General features: G+C 44.0%; 2 protein-coding genes and 1 long non-coding RNA gene across 4 annotated transcripts in view; 1 reads left to right on the forward strand and 2 right to left on the reverse strand.

Moving 5' to 3' along the window:
* The window catches only part of VPS33B (VPS33B late endosome and lysosome associated), a 44712-nt gene extending 43384 nt beyond the window's left edge, over positions 1-1328 (reverse strand). The window contains exon 1 of one of the 2 annotated variants that reach the window (XM_083184120.1): positions 1086-1328. In XM_083184120.1, coding sequence (XP_083040246.1) covers positions 1086-1148 — 63 coding nt within the window. In that variant the 5' untranslated portion in view covers positions 1149-1328. Of the gene's footprint in view, positions 1-1069 lie in introns of both variants that reach the window. The other variant, XM_083184121.1, reaches the window with a different exon arrangement.
* Positions 1024-5595, forward strand: LOC146075167 (uncharacterized). Its single transcript, XR_014473512.1, has 2 exons — positions 1024-1582; positions 5455-5595. It is a non-coding gene; the product is annotated as an uncharacterized LOC146075167 (long non-coding RNA).
* On the reverse strand, positions 5584-25231 carry HDDC3 (HD domain containing 3). The gene is made up of 4 exons (XM_083184122.1): positions 25022-25231; positions 23449-23504; positions 21917-22157; positions 5584-10234 (listed from the first exon to the last, which is right to left on the reverse strand). The coding sequence occupies exons 1-4, from the start codon at positions 25227-25229 to the stop codon at positions 10104-10106; spliced, it is 636 nt and encodes a 211-aa protein (XP_083040248.1). The 5' UTR covers positions 25230-25231; the 3' UTR covers positions 5584-10103.
* Positions 25232-25785: the final 554 nt, after the last annotated feature.

A 25785-nucleotide genomic window follows, 5' to 3' on the forward strand; every position in this document is an offset into this window, starting at 1 on the left:
CAGCAATCAGGTAGAAGCTGCCCTACTAGAGTGAAATTCCACCTTGTGAATTAATGTGCTCACTGTGCAAATAGATGTGTAAGGCTAGGGAAGTATTTGCAGCCAAGCAAATATGTCCAAAACCATTCGTTAGACATTCACCATCGATTGATTTTTCCACTAGTCACACTGATTGCAAGTGCCGCATAGCCCCGGACTTACTCTGCTGCTGCAATGAACACAGGCTTATCGGGCCAGAGCCAACGTCACCCCCCCTACACACACACACACACATGCTTTGACAGTCTGCATCTTCCTAGGGGGTGCTGAACGGCTCCCCGACAGTCGGGATTCCGACAGTCATTACTCCGACGTCAGAATCCCGACTGCTCCCTCGTGGGGGTCCACGACCCCCATAGAGGGAGAATAAAATAGGTGGCGACTTCATTGCGCTCCCCCCGCTGTGCAGTCGGGATTCCGACGTCGGAGAAATGACTGTCGGAATCCCGACTGTCGGTGTGTCATACCACACCCCTTCCTAGGCACTCCTAGCATTTTTACTGGCACTCCCACTAAACGGCTGGGTACCATCCCCAGATGCCTACTTCCTGTCAATCACTTTGTGTTCGGCTAATGAAGGAAAAAAGTAGCAGGATTTCATCTCTGGCCAGCATTGCACACGCACATTGCAGACTATATGCATGCGCAGTGTATCGATAATCGGCCACTGTGCAAATTCGCACAGCAGCAATTAGGACCATTGTCATGATGATGCAGGCTGTGTAAAGCACTGAGCGGGTAATGATGGCTACATTTATCAGGGCCGATGATAGTTGTTACCAGTACTGTATCCTAATAATAGCAGCTGTCTAAGAGGCAGATGGGATACAGCATCTGTACAATGCATGCATGGAGCAGTGGAGCACTCCTGCTGTGTAGCTCTGACAGGCATGTCACTGATTCCAGATGTGACCAGATTTCCGGTCAGACATGTACTAGGTGGACAAATAATAAGACATAACGCTTACCACCACAAGCCTCTTAGCCAACCCCGTTCTCTCCCCTCCCCCACATCAGCCCAAACACTGACCTCCCCAGTCTCTCACCACGGTACACCGTATGTACAGCAGACAGACAGTAGTATCACCGCTAGGAACCAAATTGCACATCCGCGAGGACAGTAATAGGAACGGACCACTTCCGGTTCAATACTCCAGGGGACGGAAGTATGCGTTGCCTTGGAAACTGGTATACAGGCAGAGTAGACATAGGGCCCCAATTTTCAATAAACAGCGATGTTTTCGCGATAATATCGATTAACATCGCATTGCGATGTTCTGCTACAACCACTGGATTTATGAAGGCAGGTGGGCAGGGAGAGCAGGTGCTGTTCCTGCGATACCAGCTTCCTGCAGTGGAGAAGAGAAAACGCTCCCCTTGACACGCCCCCTTTCCCCCATGCCAATCAAACTACGTGCAGAAAGGAAGGTGCATTGCCTGGTACATTACAGTTACAGGCACTTCCTGTAAAGTGCAGATCTGCTGGAAGCAATGAAGCATAGAGAGAAGCTCCGTGGAACCTGCCTCCCAGTTTTCATAAACTGTAAGTATTATTATTGTAATATGGGGCGGCAGAATGGGGGCTGAGGGCAAGGGGGTGCTTGCTTCCCCGAGGGAGGCTGCGGGGACTGGGTAGTGAGAAGGGGATGTACTAAAAGGAATGACAGTGGAATGACAGTGTTGTCTGCAGATAAGGAATGCCAATGAGAAGCTGCAGATGGGGACTGAGCAGCATCATTAATAACCTCAAGCAGCAATACAGCGGTCCCTGGCCCACTGGCTGCTCATGTTCTTCTGGCTTCTCTTCCGGAGGGCAGCACACCACAGAGAGCTATTGAGCATGGGGGACGGGGAGGAGGGATTGCATAACTTTGCAGCAAGGCGGCTTCTGCACACACAGCTGGAGTCAGGTACTCTGCGTGCAGTCCAGTGTATGGTGACAGAGTTCAGCAGGAAACCGTTCACATCTGCTGCATCAGTCTGCTTACTGAGTTGCAGCCACACCAATAGCACAGTATAAAGAGATGGGGCAGATGTGTGTGCATATCAGTTTGCCCCTGATCCCCATACAGTGCGTGTCAGTGTTGCCCCTGATCCCCATACAGTGCGTGCGCGTGTCAGTGTTGCCCCTGATCCCCATACAGTGTGTGCGCATGTCAGTGTTGCCCCTGATCCCCATACAGTGTGCGTGTCAGTGTTGCCCCTGATCCCCATACAGTGTGTGTGTGCGTGTCAGTGTTGCCCCTGATCCCCATACAGTGTGTGTGTGCGTGTCAGTGTTGCCCCTGATCCCCATACAGTGTGTGTGTGCGTGTCAGTGTTGCCCCTGATCCCCATACAATGTGTGTTGTAGTGTGGGAGGATTTAGCTGCCTTCCTGCACTGCAGCAAAGTATGCCCCAGCCTGGCCGACTCACTGCAGTTTAGAAATTTGCTAGTATTTAGGGGGGTACACTGAATGCAGTGAAGTGCCCACCAATCTCAGAGACCTGTGGCTGTGCTGTAGGGGCCCATTTATCATTGATCGCATTTACAATGCGATCTGGGCGAAATATTACCGCCCAATTGTATAATGTGATCACCTCACAGGTATGTATCATCCCTGACAGTGCAGGTACAGTGGAGCAGCCCCTGCGATCTGCTGAGCCGGAAGCCGGGGGAGGTCTGCGCATGCGCGGTTATGCGCTGAACCCGTTGACCGCACTGCCGCCGGGGCAGTGCAGTGTGTAGCCCATAGGCTACAATGGGCTATCGCCATCCCAGAATAGCGATAGCCCAGGAATGTGAAGCCGGGCTGCCCAATGTTGATACATTGGGCAGCTTTGCATCCCCCATAGAAATCTATGGGGGGGATGCAGCAGGAGGGATCGCAGCAGGGATTGAAGAACCCTGCTGTGGCCCCCCCTTTAATACATTGAGGGGATACATAATATTTGTGGATAACCCCCGAAAACGGGTGTTTTCGTGGATTTAACCACAAATATTACTTGATAAATGGGACTCGTAGTCCGGTAGTGTTTACTCTCCCACTCCCCTCTAACTCTCTCTCTCTCTCCCCTGAACACTCTTGCTTTATTCTCTATCCCTCCTCCTCCCCATGCCATTTATACTTCATTACACTGCCTCACTCACCCTCTGACATGGGGGGCCCATTTATCAAGGATCTGAGCAGAATACCATCGCATAGGATTGCATTATAAAATGCAAGCCTGTCACCAGAATATATCATGCAGGAGCCTGTCCCTGCGATGTGCTGAGCTTCACCTGCTGGGTGAAACATTCAATTGATATGATCGCAAATGTGATTCTGCTCAATAATTTTTCTGCCATATCGCATTGAATATGTGATCATTAATAAATGGGGCCCTTAATGACAAACTTCAAATTAATACCTTTTTCTTACTGCACATAACCTGTATCTTTAAATAAACACTATGCTGTTACTTAAATTTTTTTTTCCATATGTCTTCTAATTCTAGCAGTGGGGAGGAAGATAGTCAGCAGGATCACGCCAGCACAAACCACGTTCATACTTATATTTAAACACATTTTTGCATCACAATGCTTTTTCAAGCCTTGAAAAGACCTTGTGGTGAAAATTGTGTCGGCGCAGGCTTTGCTAATACTGCACTTTAAATACAAATGTTTATAAGCAGTCTCATGGTGTGTACACTATTTCAATATGACTGTCATACAGTGAAATAGTCATATTGAAATAGTGTCAAATTGAGCGAATTCAGTGAGCCACCGTTTTTAAACACACCATTTATGTTGTTCTGTCTGTGTTTTTTTATATTTCGCTATCTTAAACAATGTTAATAAAAGTTAACTTTTACTCGTGTGAGTCAATTTAGGTGCACCACGCCGTGACATACTTTTTCTTCCTTTGTTCTAATTACCCTGTACTTATCCATGCTTGGAATTTTTAAAAAATAAAACTTGTCATTTTTTTTTTTTATTGGACTATGGCGTGCTCTCATTTATTCTTCTAGAACACTACAACCTGTGGAATCCAGGTATCTTTGGAGCAAATCGGGTTGAAAGTTAAAAACCAGAGTGCATTTGGAATACTTAACCGGGACATTAACCCATTGATTCACTTTTGTTGAATCAACTTTCAAGGTTGATCTTGCGCACTTATTTCTTGTGTGTGTATCTATCAGCGGGGGAGGTATAGCACTCACAGTGTATAAATAACACTCATGTAGTCGGACAATCCTCAGACTATGTGAGTTTTATTTATACAAGAAGCTGTGAGTGCTATACCTCCCCCGCTGCTGTATGTTACACTTCTTTTGTATGGGCACCCAGTGCTATAATTACAAAAGATGGAGAGCCGGATCCATTGGAATATATCTCTATCTCACACAGAGAGAGAGATGAGTAGCTATGTGGATATTTGGAATAGTATAAAACAGTGACTCTACTGGATGATCTACATATAATTTATTACATATTTCATTTTTTATTATGCCATTACCAACCACCAACTGTAAAAGACTTTTCAGCTCATTCTGATAAAGCATAGTGAGGTTCCGGTTAAGTCTGGAGTAGGTCTGGGCATTATTCAATAATCATGTGCATTCCTTATCATTAGAGACAGGATTATATGCAACATAAAAAGCTTGAAATATGCATGAAAAATACTTAAAATATGCATAAAAAGTGTTAAAATATGCTACATTAAGTAATGTTTAACTTATTTATTTAAAATTCAGCATACAATTTGTTGCAAATAAACCTCAAAAATAGTCTAGTGCTGTACACAGGATTTTTTTCCTTCCTGGCTGCTACAGCAGACTCCAGCGTCCAAAGCTCTTCTTGCATCAACTACACGAACCCTCATCTCCAGCGCCGATGGATCAAATGTCAGCATAGCGTGTGAGGGTGGCGCAGTGGAAGGCTTCCTCCCTGCACCGCATTTTCACTGTGACACTGCATGTCCTCCGTGCCGCGTGATGTCACAACCCTTCCGCCCGCCTCATCTGCTGCAGAAGTCTGTCTCTTGGTGTAAAGTCCCAGGCCAGGGGCAGGCAAAGGTTCAGGAGCTTCGTAATGTCATCAGCCCCGACTGACTTTTATCAACATGGATTGGCAGCCTAGAGCAGTGTCAGACATAGCGTACATCCAAGGTCCCCCACACTGCACACATATTACCCCAGCCTGCACACTCTACCACTACCTGGCCAGCAGCAGCAGGGCAAAGCAGTGCTGTAACTCGCGGGTGGTAAGAGGGTGGGGCCTAAAATATGCACCATCACTAGATTTTAGTTAAAATATGCAATAACCAGTGAAAATGGGCAAAATATGCAAATGCATATAATCCTGTCTCTACTTATCATAATCTCCCAAATCTTGAATCACGATGGAACTCCTTTTATCGGCCCCTCAAATTAGTATATTCTTTCTTTTTCAGGGCTGCTTGTTCCACTTTCGTGAGATTGGGGTAAGGTGGAGGTTGTGACCACAATGACGCAATCAAGCATCCACGTTCCTACAATACCTAACTGTTGTGAGATGATGCAATATATTTAAAAAATCTATCTTAAAAAAATAATTCTGGATTTCTTTTATTACACTTTTTTTGAACATGCTTTCAAAGAATGGCTTTAATTCAAGCTTACAATATTATTGTATTTGTTTTTTCACATTAATTTCATCTGCAATAGGCAATATCTGGTCTAAACAAACATTTTTTTTTACCTAGGTAAAGTCAACTAATACACTTTTCAGACAGGATTAAACCCGTGTCTCAAGTAGGGACCCCCTTTTACACTACAGGAAATTCTCAGGTTGAATCTGTACACACAGTTTCTGCCCTGGCATTCGCTGTGCATTATGTTTTGGCTTCTGAAGGTGAGGTCATCTGCAAGTGCCCCCAAACAGCCAATCAAGTATTCACAGCACAACCCATGTCAAGAAATCAAGGTTCATACTACAGGCAATGCAGGCCAGTCCCAAGGATAACCCTGGTACTGAGCAGGATCACGGACCCAGGTTTGGGTCTTTTCATTCAAAGCTACTGGGACCAAGCTGCAAGCCCAGGCAATATCCCGGGTCGAAAGGTTATGTCTGAAAGGGGTATCAGTAGAATTAATTTAATAGCCATTCATAATGTTTATTTCACATGTGAAAAAGATTTTCAAGAAACAATGGTTGGTATCACACAACAAGAAAGCGAGCCCTGTATTAATCCTATAGTGACAGTACATGTTACAGCAAGTAAGGGATAGATACTGATCTAAACACAGAAGTGAGAATTTGGGTGCTGGAGAGGCTGCATGGAGCACTTAGGCCCTTATTCTAATTCGGACGGTACGGCCCGCGTGCGGCCGTACCGCCGATGTTTTTATTCTGCACATGCGCAGAGGTCAATCTGCGCATGTGCAGCCCCCTTCGCCGCAGACGTATTTCGTCCGCCGCAAAGGGGGCGTATAGGGGCGTGAGAGGCTTCATGCCCTCATTTCCCTATGTGTACGCCCCGCGTTTCATGGGCGTTCCCATGCAAACGCGGGGCGTATGCATGGTAATGAGGGCATGACGCAACTCATGGGGGCGGAAAGCTGACGTCGCCGGATGTCAGCTTTCAGCCCCCATACAAGCTACCACACGGACGATTGTCCGTGTGGTCTCAGCTTGCGGGAGCTGCCGGGGCGTGCGGACCTGCCTTCGATGGTCGACGACCATCGAATGCAGGGGGCAGCTCCCACCATGGTGGAGGCGTACGCCTCCACCATTTTTATGCGGATCGCCAGCCGTCCGTGTACGGACGGCCGTGGCGATCCGTAGGGTGGGCGGGGATTGGTTTGTGCGGCCAGAGCCCCGTGTGCGGCTCTGGCCGCACCAACCAGAATAAGGGCCCGAGTGCTGCTGTGTCACAGTCTGCAGTATATGACAATAGTCATTCAGAGGAATTGGTTAGTCTTGCTTTAGTTCTGGGATGTAAAAATAAGTAGTCTAGAGCAGGGGTAGCCAACTCCAATCCTTGAGAGCTACTACCAACAGTTCACGTTTTCCATGTCTCCTCCCAGAATCACAAGTGAAGTATATGAGTGCAACTGTGTATCTGTGAGGTGAGCTGGAAACCGTGAACTGTTGGTAGGTCTCGAAGACTGGCGTTGGCTACCCCTGATCAAAAGCAGGATTAGCCAACTCCAGTCCGAGAGCTACCAACAGTGCACATTTTCCAGCTCACCTCGCAGATGCACAGCTGTACTCATTACTCACTGACACATTTTAAAAGATCCACAGGTGGAGCTAAATACTTCACTTGTGATTCTGTGAGGAGACATTGAAAACATGCACTGTTAGTAGCCCTCGAGGACTGGAGTTGGCTACCCCTGATCTAGAGGTTTGTTCTTTTTGCCTTACTAGCAGTGTAAAGAAGCAAAGTAGATTTCTATCAAGAAAAAATACATCCCGCTTATATGAGTGTGCATTGCCTATCTACAAGCTATACAGTTATGTATAGCCATTTATACGAACTTCAGTATTATTGATGTGATAGGCATTATTCCAAAGTGCATAGAAAGGGCCTGATTCAGAGGCGGACACAGCCATTATTCTAAGGACCTTATTCAGGACCGTTCGCAACTGCCATTTGTTCGCACGGTAGACCGATGTTTTGTTACTGCGCATTGTGCATGCACCCACTGCGAATACACGGATCACTGGGTGCAGGCACCCAGGGCTGCGGGTGGGGGAATGGGGAGGGGCGTGGGACAGCGGGCAGCTTCATTAGCAAATGTGAACGACCAGTGGTTTATGAGCATTCTCATACTAATGAGGCCATGACAGGGCCAATGGCGGCGGGCAGCTGATATCACCGGATGTCAGCTGCCTTCTTTATTTCCTTCAGAACATGCACGCATATGTAATGGTGCCTCAGAGCACTCTTACATATGTATGGACGTTCCACATCATTTGATGGTTGACAACCATCGAATGATGTGGTCGTTTCCCTGCATGCTGCGAATGGATGTCTATGCAAAACATCCATTCGCAGCCAGTACAAAGTAACGCACCTTGCGAATAGTGGGCCACCATTCGCAAGGCAGGGTTATGTTGACTCAAAGGGGTGCGTATACGCATCTGAGGGAATCAACCAGAATAACCCCCTAAGTCTGTGTATATGTCCAAGTTGCACTGTGGATGCATAGTGTACTTTTGGAGACACCAAACAAGGCAATTTCTGTGGGTGTTCCTAGGAGATAGCCACATGAACATGTCCTGGCCAGCAGCTGTATTCAAAAATGCATTGGCAGTAATGTGTCAATAGACACCCTGAGCAACTAAATGGCTCTTCTAATATCCAAAGATGCGGCAGATGTGTGACCAATGGTGCAACTTTTTACAGATGCCGCAGTCGGTGGATGTACAAATTCATCAGCTGCAGCATTAGCATAAAGATGCAGTTGTACGGTGTAAAGAGACACAATCGCAGCTGAGATGTGTCCAACTCTGAATCAGGCTCAAAGTCAAACTTTTCAGTGGTTCTGAAACTTGGTCCTCAGAGACCCTGCACATGTCATGTTACTTGTGTAGTATCACTGCGGCATTTACTGCAAATCGCATGCGATTTTGCATGTGATTCGATCCGCAATGCAATTTAGCACACTCCCACTATCCATGTCAGCCCGAAGTGTGGCAAGCCCCGGTACGCGTCCTCCTGACCTGTTCATACCCCCACTATCCACATCGGCGTGGAGTTGATTTTCTAAAGCGTGGCGAGCGGATGCGGAAAATGAGCCTGAAGCATGGCGAGCGCAGCGAGCCCCGCAGAATACACGTCAAGTAATTCACGTCCACTCGCTACGCTTTGGACTCGGTGGCAAGCTGAGCTCTCCCACTTTATAAAATGAACTCCACCCCGACGTGGATATTAGGGGTACCAACAGGTCGGGAGGACGTGTACCGCGCTTGCCACGCTTTGGGCTGACGTGGATAGTGGAGGTGTGCTAAATCACATTGCATGCAAATCGCATGGGATGCGATCTGCGGGCAGTGCCGCTGTGAAACTACACAAGTACAGTCATGTTTTCCATGACGGTACATTTACATTTAAAAAATCCACAGGTGACCTGGAAAACATGAACTGTGTGGGGTCCCTAGTATTGAAGTGTAGTGGTTAGCCGCTTTTTATGCACATATAAAGTATCCTAATGAGTCAGCTAAGAAATAATATAGTAGTTAATTTGGTACTTATGTAATATCTGGGCTCCCGTATGAGACCGCGTCCGCTCGCTGCGCTCGCCACACTATATAAAATCAACTCCATGCGTAGTTGGATAGTAGGGGTATGAAAAAATGGGGTGCATTTAACATGGGAGCCCAGATAATACATAAGTACCGTTAATTTAAAACTTTATCATACCACATCAACTTTATGTCAACAAAATGTACCGAATCCTAATTTACAATTTAAAATATTTTCAGAACATATCCCATTAAAATACACAGGATATGTTACTATAGACTTTGATAATAAATATCTATACAAACAGTGGATTCTGATACATCGGTAAGTACTTTATCTTGTGCATTATATATTTGTGTGTGTGCAATAAAATAGTACACTAAATATTCGAGGAAGTCACAAGCTAACATCTTTTCGCAGAATGATCTGTAATAATACCCAATGGATTTTTGATTAGTTTGCTTGGTGTATTTATAAGCATTATAATCTCCTAACTGTGTTATACGACGATAATTTTGCCAGTTCATTTATTCCTTTCTTCAGCCTTAAAACTGAGTAGAGGTAATTAATTACCCGATACCTTTATAGCTTCTTCTACTGTTGCAGGAATGGTGGTGGAGGGTGCAAATATACTTTGTGCAATGAGCCATTAAACTTCAAACTAGTTTCTGTAAGTTGGCAATGGAATAGAGAAAGGAAAGGGATTTTGTCCAGTATCAATCTACATCCATTACAAACACTTTTTACTTAATATATCATGAAATTCACCACAGTATTAGAAATAACAGTGCATCACTTTACATTCTCTTCAGTGTAAGCAGCATACAGTAAATTACACATGTAAGGATCTTTGTCTTTTTTTGGAATATTTAGGCCTCAATGCCTCTATCTCTGAACAGCTGATCCAGACTTCTTTCCATGACTGTGTTGGTGCCTTTTAGACCATTTACCACTTGAAATGCCCACTGGAAATACTCCTGGACTCGTTGTTCTGACCAGCCTATAGAAGTGGAAAATATTTAAGTACAATTAGGAGAACGGTAACAAAGTACATAACAAATGTTACAAGACGTACAATAGGGGCTGATTTAGGGTACTTGTGTATTTTGGCGGCGCCCCCGATGTCCATCGTACGATGAACGGATCGCATCGCATGCCATGTACCCGATGGCATGCGATGCGACGCGATTTTGACCCCCTATACGATAAAAAATCGTATAAGCACCCTAAAGGGTGCTTTTGAGCACCCTAATGGGTGCTTACAATGTTAAATGCACCCCCACGCCACCCCCCCACTATAAACGTGAACCCGAAGCGTGGCGAGCGCAGCGAGCCCGTGAGGGGCGGCGGTACGCGTCCTACGACCTTTTCGTACCCCCACTATCCACGTAGGCGTGGAGTTGAGAATAGAATAGTGTGGCGAGCGCAGCGAGCCCGAAGCATGGCGAGCGCAGCGCGCCCCGCGAGGGGACGCGGATACCTTCACAGGTAAACGCGTCCCTTCGCGGGCTTCACAGGTATCCGCGTCCGCTCACCACGCTTCGGGCTCGCTGCGCTCGCCACACTATTCTATTCTCAACTCCCCGCCGACGTGGATAGTGGGGGTATGAAAAGGTCGTAGGACGCGTACCGCCTGCGCTCGCCACGCTTCGGGTTCACGTTTATAGTGGGGGGGTGGCGTGGGGGTGCATTTAACATTGGAAGCACCCATTAGGGTGCTTAACATTGTATAAGCACCCATTAGGGTGCTTATACAATGTTTAATCGCATCGTATGGCATTGTATGCCATGTAAAATGGCATACAATTTGAAAATTGTATGCCATCGTGCACTATCGTACGATATCGCGTCGCATCGCATACCATCGTATGCGTTATGGTATGCGATGGGCGCCGCCAAAATACACAAGTACCTGATTTAGAGTTGGCTGCATTCTGTGTACAAAAAAATGCCATCATTCACCAGACTGATCTGCACATATATATGCGCCAGCACCATCCCCATCACTGTCAACATGCATTTGCTTATATCTATGTAAGAGTTTTATTGAAAATCAGATGGATCCCAGCCTATGCTTAACTCTGCAGAGTCTATGGAGGTTTGGGGCATCTGGATGGCAACTCTGGCTACCATGATCAGAGCTCACCATGCAGCAAATGAATTGCAGTGGGGGTGTTCTGCTTGCCACACCAGCCAGATACTAATAATGAGTGATTTCACCTGATTCCAAAGGAGCCCGCAGAGAAATCGTTCAAAATCCCATCTGTTTGACATCCCAATCCGATCGGGAGATGGAACCTGCTGTACACATAAGATAAATCTGATGTGCAGCTGTCGGGTGCTACATAGCGGGTGCTCCTCAGCATCTGTGCTCTATCGCCTCCAATTTCCCTTGAACTCCTTGGCAACTCCCGGGGAATCCTTTTATGAGCGATAAATCGTATCTAAAAATAGCATATCAAGTGCCAAATCACATGAAGGGACTTCAAGGGAAATCAGATCCAACTTGCCCTTCAGAGAAGTCGGACTAGTGTACGGGGGCCTTCAGACTGACTTATATCACACTGGAAGGAGGTGGGACCTTTCCGAGTGGGTCCTTTCCTCCTGAAGCTGCATTCTGTGAATGTTCCCAAAATGAGAAAAGAAAAACAGGGAGGCGAAATCCCGCCTGCCAGCCCACCCAGCACAACTAAGGGGTACGGTAGGTTGGTCGACCTAAAGATGGTGGACAGTCATTAGGTCAACATACTGGAAGGTCGACAGGGGTCTATGACGACAGGTCGACATGGTCTAGGTCGATAGTCAAAATGTCGACATAGGGTTTTTCACTGTTTTTTGAGCCGACAGGTGGTATTTCATGCTCTACCATCCACTAGGGCGAGCACAGCGAGCCATGCGAGGTGCACTTAAAACTGTGTCCATGTCGGTTGTGTAAACATTCGGGTCAAAAACCAGTGAAAAAACCCATGTTGACCATTTGACTGTCGACCTAGACCATGTCGACCTAATGCTTGTGTCGACCTAGACCCCTGTCAACCTTCTAGTATGTCAACCTAGTGGTGTCGATCTAATGACTAATCTTTATTATCATACAATCCATACCCACTAAGCCAGCTATGTGACCTCTCTGCTTTTCCATTTTTTCTTAGATTTTATTTTTAATACATTTGCAAAGATCTCCCAAAAACTTTTTTCATGTCATTATGGAGTATTCGGTGTAAATAATTTATTCCACATGAGGCTGTAAAATAACAAAATATAGAAAAAGTGAAGATATGTAGATATCTTTTGCATACCTCCCAATTGTCCCAGCAGTCCCTTAACTGCAAAGTCCTATGGGCATGAGAAGGTGAGGGGAGACGGGCACTCGGTCAGCGGATAATGCATGACGAGCATTATCTTTTTCCTGTGTGGGGCAATGTGATTATTTTGTGGGGTAATGTTATTTTCTCCTGTGGGAATTTTTATACTGTGTGGGGAAATGTGTTTTTATTTTCCTGTGGCGCCAAAGTGTTTAAAAATTTGGTACTACTAGCACGGCGCCCATCGCATCGCAGACCATAAGGCATGGGATATGTTGCGCGATGGCAGCCGATGTTATACAATTTTAAATTGTACACCATCGAATTGTATGGCATTGTATGCCATTCTATCGCATATACAATGGTATGCGATTTAAAATTGTATAAGCACCCTAAAGGTTTTTCCCATGTTAAAAGTGGCCCCTATAAGTTAATTAAAACGTGTTGGGTGCTAACTATGTTAAAAGCACCCCCAACGGCACCCCCACTATCAACGCCAACCCAAAGTGTGGCGAGCGCAGCAAGCCCGCAAGGGGCGGCGGTACACGTCCTATGACCTTTTCCTACCCATACCATAGTTGATGTTATATAGTATGGCGAGCGCAGCGGGGACGCGGAATACATGTAAAGTAATACGCGTCCGCTCGCCACGCTTCGGGCTCGGTGGCTATAAGGGGTATGAAAAGGTCTTAGGACGCGTACCGTCGCCCCTCGCGGTGGCTATGAGGGGGTATGAAAAGGTCGTAGGACGCGTACCGCTGCGCTCGCCACCGGGTTGGTGTTCATAGTGGGACGGTAAATTTAACATTGTAAGCCCCCATTAGGGGGCTTATACAATTAAACATCGTATAGGGGGTTTATACAATTTCGCATCGCAGTGCATCGGGTGTATGCCATGCGAAGGCATGCGATGCGATTATATGTCGTCCAACCTAATATCGTGGGCGCCGTGCTAGTACACAAGTACCCAAAATTTGTATATTAAAACAATGTATTTTACTTTTTTCTTGTAGCAGCAATGTATTTATACATTGCCCTGTTGGTGCTATGTATTTTACGCTTTCCATTGTGGGGCATTGTGTTTTTTGTCCTCTGAGTATACTATAAGGGGGGGGGGGGCACTGTAATTATTACTGTGGAAGGTGATTGCCCTATTAAAATCGGTCGCCAGAATTACCAGAAAGAGGCAGCTTTGAAAAGCACGGCAATAGTTAGGAAGAGAGCGCTATTCAATTAAAATATATAAGATTTAATTAACCCCTTCATGACAGAGCCAGTTTGTGCCTTCATGACAGAGCCCTTTTTTTCAAATCTGACATGTCTCACTTAAGTGGGGATAACTTTTTTTTGCTTTTACTTATCCCAGTGATTTTGAGATTGTTTTCTCGTGACACATTGTACTTCAAGTTAGTGGTAAATTTTCGTCGATACAGTCTGTGTTTTTTTGTGAAAAATACCAAAATATCGTGAAAAAATGGAAAATTTAGCAATTTGCAAAATGTTAAATTTTCTGCTTGTGAGACAAATAATCATACCACTCAAAATAGTTAATAACTAACATAGACCATATGTCTACTTTATGTTTCCATCATTATTTCAACTTCCTTTTAATTTTTTTGGACACTAGGAGGCTTACAATATGAATAGCAAATTCTCAAATTTTCATGAAAATTTCAAACACTGATTTTTTTAGGGACCAGTTCAGTTCTGATGTGACTTTGAGGGACTTGTATGTGAGACACCCCCATAAATGATGCCATTTCAAAAACTGCACCCCTCACAGTATTCAAAACAGCATTTTGGAAGTTTGTTAACCCTTTAGGTGTTTCACAGGAATTAAAACAAAGTGTAGGTGAAATTTCAAAATTTCTTTTTTTTTGCAGAGTTTCAATTTTAATACATTTTTCTAACGAATACAGTAGATTTTACTAGAGAAATGTGACTAAAAATTGATTCCCCCAATTCTTTTGTTTTCAAAAATATCCTATATGTGGCCCTAGTGTGCACGTTGACCAAACCACAGGCTTCATAATAGAAGGAGCACCTACTTGATTTTGGAGCCTCCTTTTTATGAGATTTTTTTTTAGGCACCATGTAGGTTTCTAGGCACCATAAGTGCTAAAAGTTAGGAACCTCCCCCACAAGTCACCCCATTTTGCAATCTACACCCCTCAGGGAATTCATCTAGGGGTATAGTGTACATTTCAAACCCCCAGGGGTTTCACCAATTTTGGTACAACTGGGATGTGAAAATGGAAAATTACATTTTTTTACACAAACATGCAGTTCTGGCTCAAAATTTTTCATTTTCACAAGGAATGAAGGAGACAAAGCACCCCAAAATCTGTGCCCCAATTTCTCCCGAGTACGGCAATGCCTCACATGTGACCAAAAAATACCAGTTGGGTGCATGGCAGGACTCAGAAGGGAAGGAGTGATTTTTGGATTTTGCAGCAAAGATTTTGGTGGAATGAATGGTGGGTGCTATGTTGCATTAGCAAGACTCCCAAAGCACCAATACAGTGGAACCCCCCCACAAGTCACCCCATTTTGCAAAGTACACCCCTCAGGGAATTCATCTAGGGGTATAGTGTACATTTCAAACCCCCAGGGGTTTCACCAATTTTGGTACAACTGGGATGTGAAAATGGAAAATTACATTTTTTTACACAAACATGCAGTTCTGGCTCAAAATTTTTCATTTTCACAAGGAATGAAGGAGACAAAGCACCCCAAAATCTGTGCCCCAATTTCTCCCGAGTACGGCAATGCCTCACATGTGACCAAAAAATACCAGTTGGGTGCATGGCAGGACTCAGAAGGGAAGGAGTGATTTTTGGATTTTGCAGCAAAGATTTTGGTGGAATGAATGGTGGGTGCTATGTTGCATTAGCAAGACTCCCAAAGCACCAATACAGTGGAACCCCCCCACAAGTCACCCCATTTTGCAAAGTACACCCCTCAGGGAATTCATCTAGGGGTATAGTGTACATTTCAAACCCCCAGGGGTTTCACCAATTTTGGTACAACTGGGATGTGAAAATGGAAAATTACATTTTTTTACACAAACATGCAGTTCTGGCTCAAAATTTTTCATTTTCACAAGGAATGAAGGAGACAAAGCACCCCAAAATCTGTGCCCCAATTTCTCCCGAGTACGGCAATGCCTCACATGTGACCAAAAAATACCAGTTGGGTGCATGGCAGGACTTAGAAGGGAAGGAGTGATTTTTGGATTTTGCAGCTCAGATTCTGGTGGAATTTTGGTGGGTGCTATGTCGCATTAGCAAGACCCCCCAAGCACCAATACAGTGGAACCCCCCCACAAGTGACCCCATTTTGCAAACTACACCCCTCAGGGAATTCATCTAGGGGTATAGTGTACATTTCAAACCCCCAGGGGTTTCACCAATTTTGGTATAACTGGGATGTGAAAATGAAAAAAATACATTTTTTTACACAAAAATGTACTTCTGGCTCAAAATTTTTCATTTTCACAAGGAATGAAGGAGACAAAGCACCCCAAAATCTGTGCCCCCATTTCTCCAGAGTACGGCAATGCCTCACATGTGACCAAAAAATACCAGTTGGGTGCATGGCAGGACTCAGAAGGGAAGGAGTGATTTTTGGATTTTGCAGCACAGATTTTGGTGGAATGAATGGTGGGTGCTATGTTGCATTACCAATACAGTGGAACCCCCCCACAAGTGACCCCATTTTGCAAACTACACCCCTCAGGGAATTCATCTAGGGGTATAGTGTACATTTCAAACCCCCAGGGGTTTCATCAATTTTGGTACAACTGGGCAGTGAAAATGAAAAAAATACATTTTTTTACACAAAAATGTACTTCTGGCTCAAAATTTTTCATTTTCACAAGGAATGAAGGAGACAAAGCACCCCAAAATCTGTGCCCCAATTTCTCCCGAGTACGGCAATGCCTCACATGTGACCAAAAAATACCAGTTGGGTGCATGGCAGGACTTAGAAGGGAAGGAGTGATTTTTGGATTTTGCAGCTCAGATTCTGGTGGAATTTTGGTGGGTGCTATGTCGCATTAGCAAGACCCCCCAAGCACCAATACAGTGGAACCCCCCCACAAGTGACCCCATTTTGCAAACTACACCCCTCAGGGAATTCATCTAGGGGTATAGTGTACATTTCAAACCCCCAGGGGTTTCACCAATTTTGGTATAACTGGGATGTGAAAATGAAAAAAATACATTTTTTTACACAAAAATGTACTTCTGGCTCAAAATTTTTCATTTTCACAAGGAATGAAGGAGACAAAGCACCCCAAAATCTGTGCCCCCATTTCTCCAGAGTACGGCAATGCCTCACATGTGACCAAAAAATACCAGTTGGGTGCATGGCAGGACTCAGAAGGGAAGGAGTGATTTTTGGATTTTGCAGCACAGATTTTGGTGGAATGAATGGTGGGTGCTATGTTGCATTACCAATACAGTGGAACCCCCCCACAAGTGACCCCATTTTGCAAACTACACCCCTCAGGGAATTCATCTAGGGGTATAGTGTACATTTCAAACCCCCAGGGGTTTCATCAATTTTGGTACAACTGGGCAGTGAAAATGAAAAAAATACATTTTTTTACACAAAAATGTACTTCTGGCTCAAAATTTTTCATTTTCACAAGGAATGAAGGAGACAAAGCACCCCAAAATCTGTGCCCCCATTTCTCCAGAGTACGGCAATGCCTCACATGTGACCAAAAAATACCAGTTGGGTGCATGGCAGGACTCAGAAGGGAAGGAGTGATTTTTGGATTTTGCAGCACAGATTTTGGTGGAATGAATGGTGGGTGCTATGTTGCATTACCAATACAGTGGAACCCCCCCACAAGTGACCCCATTTTGCAAACTACACCCCTCAGGGAATTCATCTAGGGGTATAGTGTACATTTCAAACCCCCAGGGGTTTCATCAATTTTGGTACAACTGGGCAGTGAAAATGAAAAAAATACATTTTTTACACAAAAATGTACTTCTGGCTCAAAATTTTTCATTTTCACAAGGAATGAAGGAGACAAAGCACCCCAAAATCTGTGCCCCAATTTCTCCAGAGTACGGCAATGCCTCACATGTGACCAAAAAATACCAGTTGGGTGCATGGCAGGACTCAGAAGGGAAGGAGTGATTTTTGGTTTTTGCAGCTCAGATTCTGGTGGAATGAATGGTGGGTGCTATGTGGCATTAGCAAGACCCCCGAAGCACGGTGAAATGATGAACCTAATAATCCATAGATGTGTGGTATATTTTGAAACACTCCTTTATACATAGGCCGGGTTTGTCGGGGCAAGTTTCACAGTGGAAAATAGTTTCCTTTCTTATTCCCTTTTTATAGCAAACTTTGCACCTTTTTTGTGTCCTGCCCTTTCTTGCAGTGGAGGGGATTTCGTTGGGAAAATGCTGCCCTGGTACAATACGGGGGCCAGTACTAGAAGTACTGGGGCCCTCTGCCTGCTGATTCCCAAATGTTAGGCTCTTTATGACTTCCTCTTGAAAGTGCATAAATGTCCCCCTCTGGCCGGTAGAACGGAATAGCACGTAAGCGTTATACAGTGCCATCTGGATGATATACACGGCCAGCTTCTTGTACCAGATATTTGTTTTCCGCAGGGCACTGTACGGCTTCAGTACCTGATCTGAAAGATCCACTCCGCCCATGTACTTATTGTAATCTAGGATACAATTTGGTTTTGAGGTGTGGGTACTGGTACCTCGTACAGGGATGGAGGTGGTACTGTCTCCATGAATTGTTGTCAGTATAAGGACATCCCTCTTGTCCTTATATTTGACCAACAACATATTTTCGGTGCATATTCCCCTGCTTTCACCCCTTCTCATTACTTGGGCAATGTGCGTTTTGGGGAGGCCTCTTTGGTTCTTGCGCACAGTACCGCAAGCTGCTGTACCTCTTGAACCAAGGGCCTTAAACAGGGGGATGCTGGTGTAAAAGTTATCCACATAGAGGTGATAACCCTTATCCAGGAAGGGGTGCATTAAATCCCAGACAATTTTTCCACTAACACCTACGAGGGAGGGGGGGCATTCTGGTGGTTCAATTCTTGAATCCTTCCCTTCATATACCCTAAACTTGTGGGTGTACCCTGTGGTGCTTTCACACAGCTTATACATTTTTAGGCCATACCTTGCCCTCTTACTGGGAAGGTACTGGCGGAATTTAACCCTTCCTTTAAAATGTATAAGGGACTCGTCGATACTAATACATTTATCAGGGATGTATAGCTCTGCAAATTTGGCACTGAAATGATCAATGACCGGCCTGACTTTGAATAGCCTGTCAAAGGTGGGATCATCTCTGGGTGGGCACTGTGCATTATCGGTGTAATGTATAAATTTATGGATTGCCTCAAAACGAGCCCGGGGCATGGCCATACGGTGAAATGGGGTGCTGTACAGAACATCTGTACTCCAATATTGCCTAATTTGTGGCTTTTTTACTATGCCCATATGTAACACCAGACCCCAAAACGTCATCATCTCTACTGCATCTACAGGGGTCCACCTAGCAAATGATGACGTGGGGTTTTGAGCAATAAACTGCTGGGCATATAAATTAGTTTGGTCCACCATTAAATTTATAAAATCATCAGAGAAAAATAATTTGAAAAAGTCAATTTCTCTGAGACCTGTTGAATCAAATTGGATTCCTGGGATGGCCAAAAACTCAGGAACCTGGGGCTCAAAATTGTCTGGTGGTGGGGTCCATACGAGATCAATTATTGGGGGGGGGGTCTCAGCTGCTCTACGGGGGCGTCTTTGAGGGGGTCCCTCATCATCAGAGGAGGAAGAGGAGCTTAAGACAAATCCTTCAAATTCCCCGCTTGCCTCACTGGCTGTGTCAGAGTCAGAGGCAAGCATGGCATATGCCTCCTCCACCGAATACATTCTCCTGGATGACTGGGACGACATTTGGGATGACATTTGGGATGCCATTTATATTTTTGTGTTACTGGTAGTGAAATGTTTCAACACGTGTATAGTGTAGGGGGGGGTACAAACTTTATTTCAACCCGGGGGGTATGTAGTGTGTAGTGTGTATGTAGTGCAGAAAAAAAAAAATACAAAAAAAAAAAAATTGAAGGGTTCAAAAAAAAAAAAAAAATGGAAGGGGTTAAAAAAAAAATGGAAGGGGTTAAAAAAAAAAAATGGAAGGGGTTAAAAAAATAAATAAATGGAAGGGGTTAAAAAAAAAAAAAGGTCCTGCGCCAAAAATTGAGCACAGATGTTGGTCAGTAACGTCCGTCACTGAACAGCGCTCAAAGGCAACAGGAATTTGATCCAAAAAAAAAAAAAAATAGATCAACCCTGTGCCGAAAAAGCTGATCAGTGATGTACGTCACTGATCAGCGCACAGTGGCCACAGGACACACACAAAATCACAGTGTGTGTAAAAAAAAAAATGTAAAAAAGACCCCACAGCACTCACAAAAAATAAAAAAAGGTGATCAGTGATGCGACACTGATTACCAGTGAGGGGCAGCAGGTGCACAACCTTTGGTGGTACTGACAGGTATATATAAAAAAAAAAACCTCTGTACCCCCAAAAAGTTGCTGATCACCTCAGATATAGTGATCAGCACAAAAGGCGGGGGCAGCAGACACAAAATTTAGCACTCTCTATCACTCTCTGTCACTATCTCTCTCTATCTCTCTATCTCTCACTATCTATCACTCTACGACACTGCAGCAGCAGCACTGACAGGTATATCTATATATAAAAAAAAACCTGCGCCCCCAAAAAGTTGCTGATCAGTTAATTTATACTGATCAGCACAAAAGGGGGGGCAGCAGTCAGTTATATAAAAAATATATAGCACAATCTGTCACTATCTCTCTATCTCTCTCTCTCTATCTCTCTCTATCTCTCTCTATCTATCTATAGCTCTATCACACTGCAGCAGCACAAAATATAGCACTAGGCCTCTCTATCTCTCTCTATCTCTTTCAGTTATATAAAAAATATATAGCACAATCTGTCACTATCTCTCTCTCTATCTCTCTCTCTCTATCTCTCTCTATCTCTCTCTATCTCTCTCTATCTCTCTATCTATAGCTCTATCACACTGCAGCAGCACAAAATATAGCACTAGGCCTCTCTATCTCTCTCTATCTCTCTCTCTCTAACTCTCTCTCTATCTAATAAATCGCAGCAGCACAAGATGTCACAGGATGTCACAAGATGTCACAAGCATAAGCAATATCAATGATCAGGTAAGTATTTTGGATGGGTTCTGGTCAGTATAGGCGGCAGCTGGGCACGGTGACCGCACTGCACGCTATTCCAGACCGGAATGGCGTCTGCAGTGCAGTCACCGTTAGTTTAAACCCCCCTCCATGGCTGTGATTGGTCCGTCGGTCCGACGAACCAATCACGGCCTTTGGGGGCGGGAGGGGTGAGGTGGGGTGACACCAGTGTCACCCTTACACCCCGCGGTGATTGGTGCTGTACTTTACAGCACCAATCACCTCCGATCCCGTGTCACCGGCGAACGTTATTCGCCGGTGACACAGAAAACGCTGTGAATGGCTGTTCACAATGAACAGCCAATCACAGCGATCGCCGACGGGGGGGCGGCATCGCCGCCCCCCCTGGGCATGCACGGACATGTCTGCTGTCAGGGACAGCAGACATCGTCCCTCTGTCACTGCGTCTCTAGACGCAGTGACAGTTTTAAGCCATGACGTATATATACGTCAACGGTCGGGAAGTACTTCCCGGCCATGACGTATATATACGTCAAATGTCGTGAAGGGGTTAAAGGAAAAAATATATATATATATTGAAACGTTGTTCAATAAAGCTTTTTTGGATTTCCACGATCCTGGTTGGAGTGCTGCACATCTTTTGTTGCTCTATATATATATATATATATATATATATATATATATATATATATATATATATATATATATATATATATATATATACACACATACACAAAATATATATAAAAAACAACAATACAAATACTTAGAGAACTATTTAAAACGCGATTCTGGTGCATATATAGCTCAAAAGAAGGGGATCACAGTCCGCATTTTGTAGAATTTTCGGATAACATAGCATGCAGAATTTCCCACACGCTGTAATGTCCAATTTGATTCACAAGTATAGCATATATACTCCTCAGTATAACCTGGTGATCTGTCCCAAATTCCCTATAAAGGGAGTTTCTCCAGAGAAGTGTGCTGTCAGCTAGCACAATTGGTAGAGGTTACTAGGGCACGGTTATAGGTGTGTTTATTTCCATCCAGCTCTGCATAGACCACATTTGGGTGAACATCCCCTCACTGAACACTGCCTTCATCAGGACATCCCATTGCCAGTATAATTACCTTTGGGAGTGCTGCGGTTCAGGTCCCGTAGGTTGTACAATTTGTCAGCCATTTTGACTAGCTTGGCCTTGCGACTGCAATGAGGTGCGTGCTCTATCTGCAGCTGCTTTCTTTCCATTTTTGGCAGTGTCTTATCATCAGTCACCTCCTCTACTATTTTCCGCACCTCCTGCCCAAACTTCCCCTCAATTTCCAGAAATGTTGTGTCGGTATCTTCAACAGTATCATGCAGCAGTGCTGCCTGTGAAATGAATGATATACGCATATTGCGTGTTAGGTGTTCATATCACTTAATGCCACATGTGCACATAAATAAGATTGTCTCGTCAAAAAATTCCAAGTCTGTATTTGTGGCAGAACATTTAAAATTAAACAGCAATATAAACCAGTATTTTTACTTTGATCATTTTCTTGCAATTCCACCCAAAACCAAAAACAGGGCATTGAATGGAAGTACAATCCCACCCCAGCAGGGTAACTTACCTGGGCTCCAAAATTCTTCAAAATCGCTCATGAGCATGGAGCATGGAGAAAGTGTGTCAGAAACACTGATCACTGCTCTCTTATTATGTCCATTTTTGTGATATGTGCGGTGTGCGTTTTGTACTACATAGCATCTAGTTCGAATCGCAAACTAAACACCAAAACAGCGTGCGTTTTGACCTAGATGCAATGCGATCTAGTAAAAAAAGTACTGCCAGCACATACTTTCTGTACTTTGCAATAATATGCGATGCGGTGGTTTGAAAAGTTATTAATCAGAAGCTGTGATACCTTGCTGGCTGTTGTTATGTTGGGTACACACTGGGTGATTCCCGTGGCTGCCGATATAGGTAACTATCATCAGTGCTGCAAGAGAACAATATACTGCACACACACTGCACGATTTCGTTCACAATATTAGCCAGTGATATCACCAGCCTACAGCTCTGTACATAAAGTCGCTGCCAATAATATCAGATTGAGCTGCATGTAATGAACCGTGGACATGCACATTGAAAGCACACACTGGACAATTTGCACTCGATATTGTTAAAAATATCATACATATCGTTAACGACATATAAATAAGTGAAAGCAATAAATAAATAAAATAAAGAATTTAGGGGAATATGTGCTTACCCTTTAGGAGCAAAAAATTGGAGCGATAAAGTACCAGCCAATCAGCTCTTAACTGCCATGTTACAGGCAGTGGGCAGATATTAAGCTTTAAAAAGAAATAAACGCGAGGGTCATAAAGAGTGATAAACACCCAGCCAATCAGTTCCTCAACTCTCATTTTTGAAACATGGTCTATAACATGACAGTAAGTAGCTGATTGGCTAAATGTTTATCGCTCTTTATCACCCTCACGTTTATCTCTTTTTAAGCCTTAATGTGCTACAGTGTATGAAAAATAACAGGAGCTGATTGGTTGATACTGTATCTCTCTCCGAGGGTTAGTATATATGCCCCTAAGTATTTTGAATGCTGCTCAAGTACATGAAAGACATTTTACAGGGCTGTAAAATAGACAAAATGTGACACTTTACCTGCAGCACTGCTATATCACTGATTCCGGCCTCATGAGATAATATCCTAGCAACACCTACAACATAAACAATACACATTGTAAAAGATATATAGTATGACAAATAAAGGGAATGTTTCCTACATTAACCCTATCACTTTTGGGACAACTTTTTACTCAAAAGTGACAACATAAATAGACACAGTACATAAAAGCGTATATACCTGTTATAGCAATAGCTACTTCACAAGAAATCATAATTACAGCAATACACAGTCAAACCCAGGCATAAAGTGGTGTTTTTATCAAAACAAATGAGTATCTTTGCTCAAATAGTGAAATTATTCCTCCAATATGTGCTTTTTTCACACTAATAATTGCTACAGTGTCCTGTCCCCTAATGGAACAGTCTTTATTTTCCCTATACTGGTCCTAAATTGTCTTGTACTGTAATTTTTTTTTCTTTTTGCGCATTCATGTATTGATAGGCGCTGTGGACCCCTTGCGGCGCCATATAAATTAACAATAGTATTAATATAGACACATACCTGTGAGCACAGGTATAGTCTGAGACTACTAGTAGCATTACTGACTCACAGCACTGATGTCATGGGTTACGATTCCCACCATGGCCCACTGTGGAGTTTGTATATTCTCCCCGTGCTTGCATGGGTTTCCTCCCACATTCCAGAAAATTATACTTTTAGGTTAATTGGCTCCCAACAAAATGAACACTAAAATGTATGTTTGTGCGTGTTTTTGTGTTGGGAAATATAGATTGTAAGCTCCACTGGGGCAGGGACAGATGTGAATGTTCAACTTTTCTCTGTAAAGCACTGTGGAATACGCGTGTGCTATGTGCTATAACTTAATTAATAAATAACAGGGATAAGGAGACAAACTTATGTATGAGCTGATCTGCATTAGCCTTCAGCATTCCAGTCCTGGTTCAGTGACCAATCTGACAGACTCCAATGCTCCAACTATATTCCTGGTGTAATTGTCTGCTCAGCCAATAGCTTAACCAGTCATAGGTCAGTATTTTCATGCTGCAAACAAGTGGGAAAATTCTAGCAATATATTACACTAATATATATATATATATATATATATATATATATATATATATATATATATATATATATATATATATATATATATATATATATATACACTTTTTCTTTTGCAACTATCCCAAATTATAAGATAACAGGCTTCCAGCACTTGTCATTCCATAGTCAGCTGTGAGGGAGGTCTGTAACAAGGATCATACAGCTATGGCAACAGTATCGGAGTACACACAGGTCGGTAGAACAAGCACTGGTTGTTAAACAAGGTAATAGGAAACACGACTCACGGATTGATTAATTTAATCCTGACTTTCAAGTTATACGGTTGAATCCTTTATTTTTGCCTAAAAGTCACTTAATTTGGAACACGATAACTGCATAGAGATTTTTTAGAAAGAAGGCTATGCTAACAGAGTCCTGATACATTACCTCCAAGATACAGCGGTGCATATACAGAACATACATAACATTATACTATAGGTAGAGGGGTGGGAGGTGCTGGTGTGGTATACAGTAGCTTATTACCTATGGGGTGGTTAATATAAGGCGTCTCCTCAACATCTTTTCTCTTTTGCAGTCTATGCTTCTTAGCTGCAAAATCCACAGTTTCTAGAATGAGAACAGCGTCTGAAACCATTGTAAAAACTAGTAGAGCGCAGAACAGCCATCGGTTCTTTCGCGCATGTGCAGTGCCCTTCTTCCGGGTACCATGCGTCACGCTGCTTTCCTGCATCAACTGCCCTTACAGAGGTACTAACCACCTTGCGGCCATTTATGAAAAGGGCACGTTTCATTAGTTCCCTTCCTAAACTGTACGCCGATTAAATGACTATGAAGTAATGTTAAGTATTGTTCCGAACGTGCACCAATAATTCTGACAGTGACACTGCAAATAGTTGGAAAATGCAATAAAGTCATGTTCTTTAAATTTTACATAGCGTTTTGTGCACTTTATATATGTTGATTAAAAACTCTTAAGACTCCATACCATACCTCCCAACTTTTTGAAGAGTAGAATAGGGACACTATTCGCCCGAAAAGGGGGCGTGGCGTATGCAAATGAGGTCGCGGATTATGCAAATTAAGCCGCGCCCTAGGTTTCGGCCGCGAATAGACGCTGTGCGCATGCGCACAGCGTTTATTCTGTGATATTGGGGGGGACTCCCAACTCCCCCCCCCCGCAGCGGGACACTGCCGGACGTGGGAGGCATGCGGGAACGTCCCCAAATATCGGGACGTTCCGGTTCCCGCATTCAGCGGGACAGTTGGGAGGTATGCCATACCCGAGA

The sequence above is a fragment of the Crinia signifera genome, chromosome 4 (genome assembly GCF_055691185.1).
Source record: "Crinia signifera chromosome 4, ASM5569118v1, whole genome shotgun sequence".
Lineage (NCBI taxonomy): Eukaryota > Metazoa > Chordata > Amphibia > Anura > Myobatrachidae > Crinia > Crinia signifera.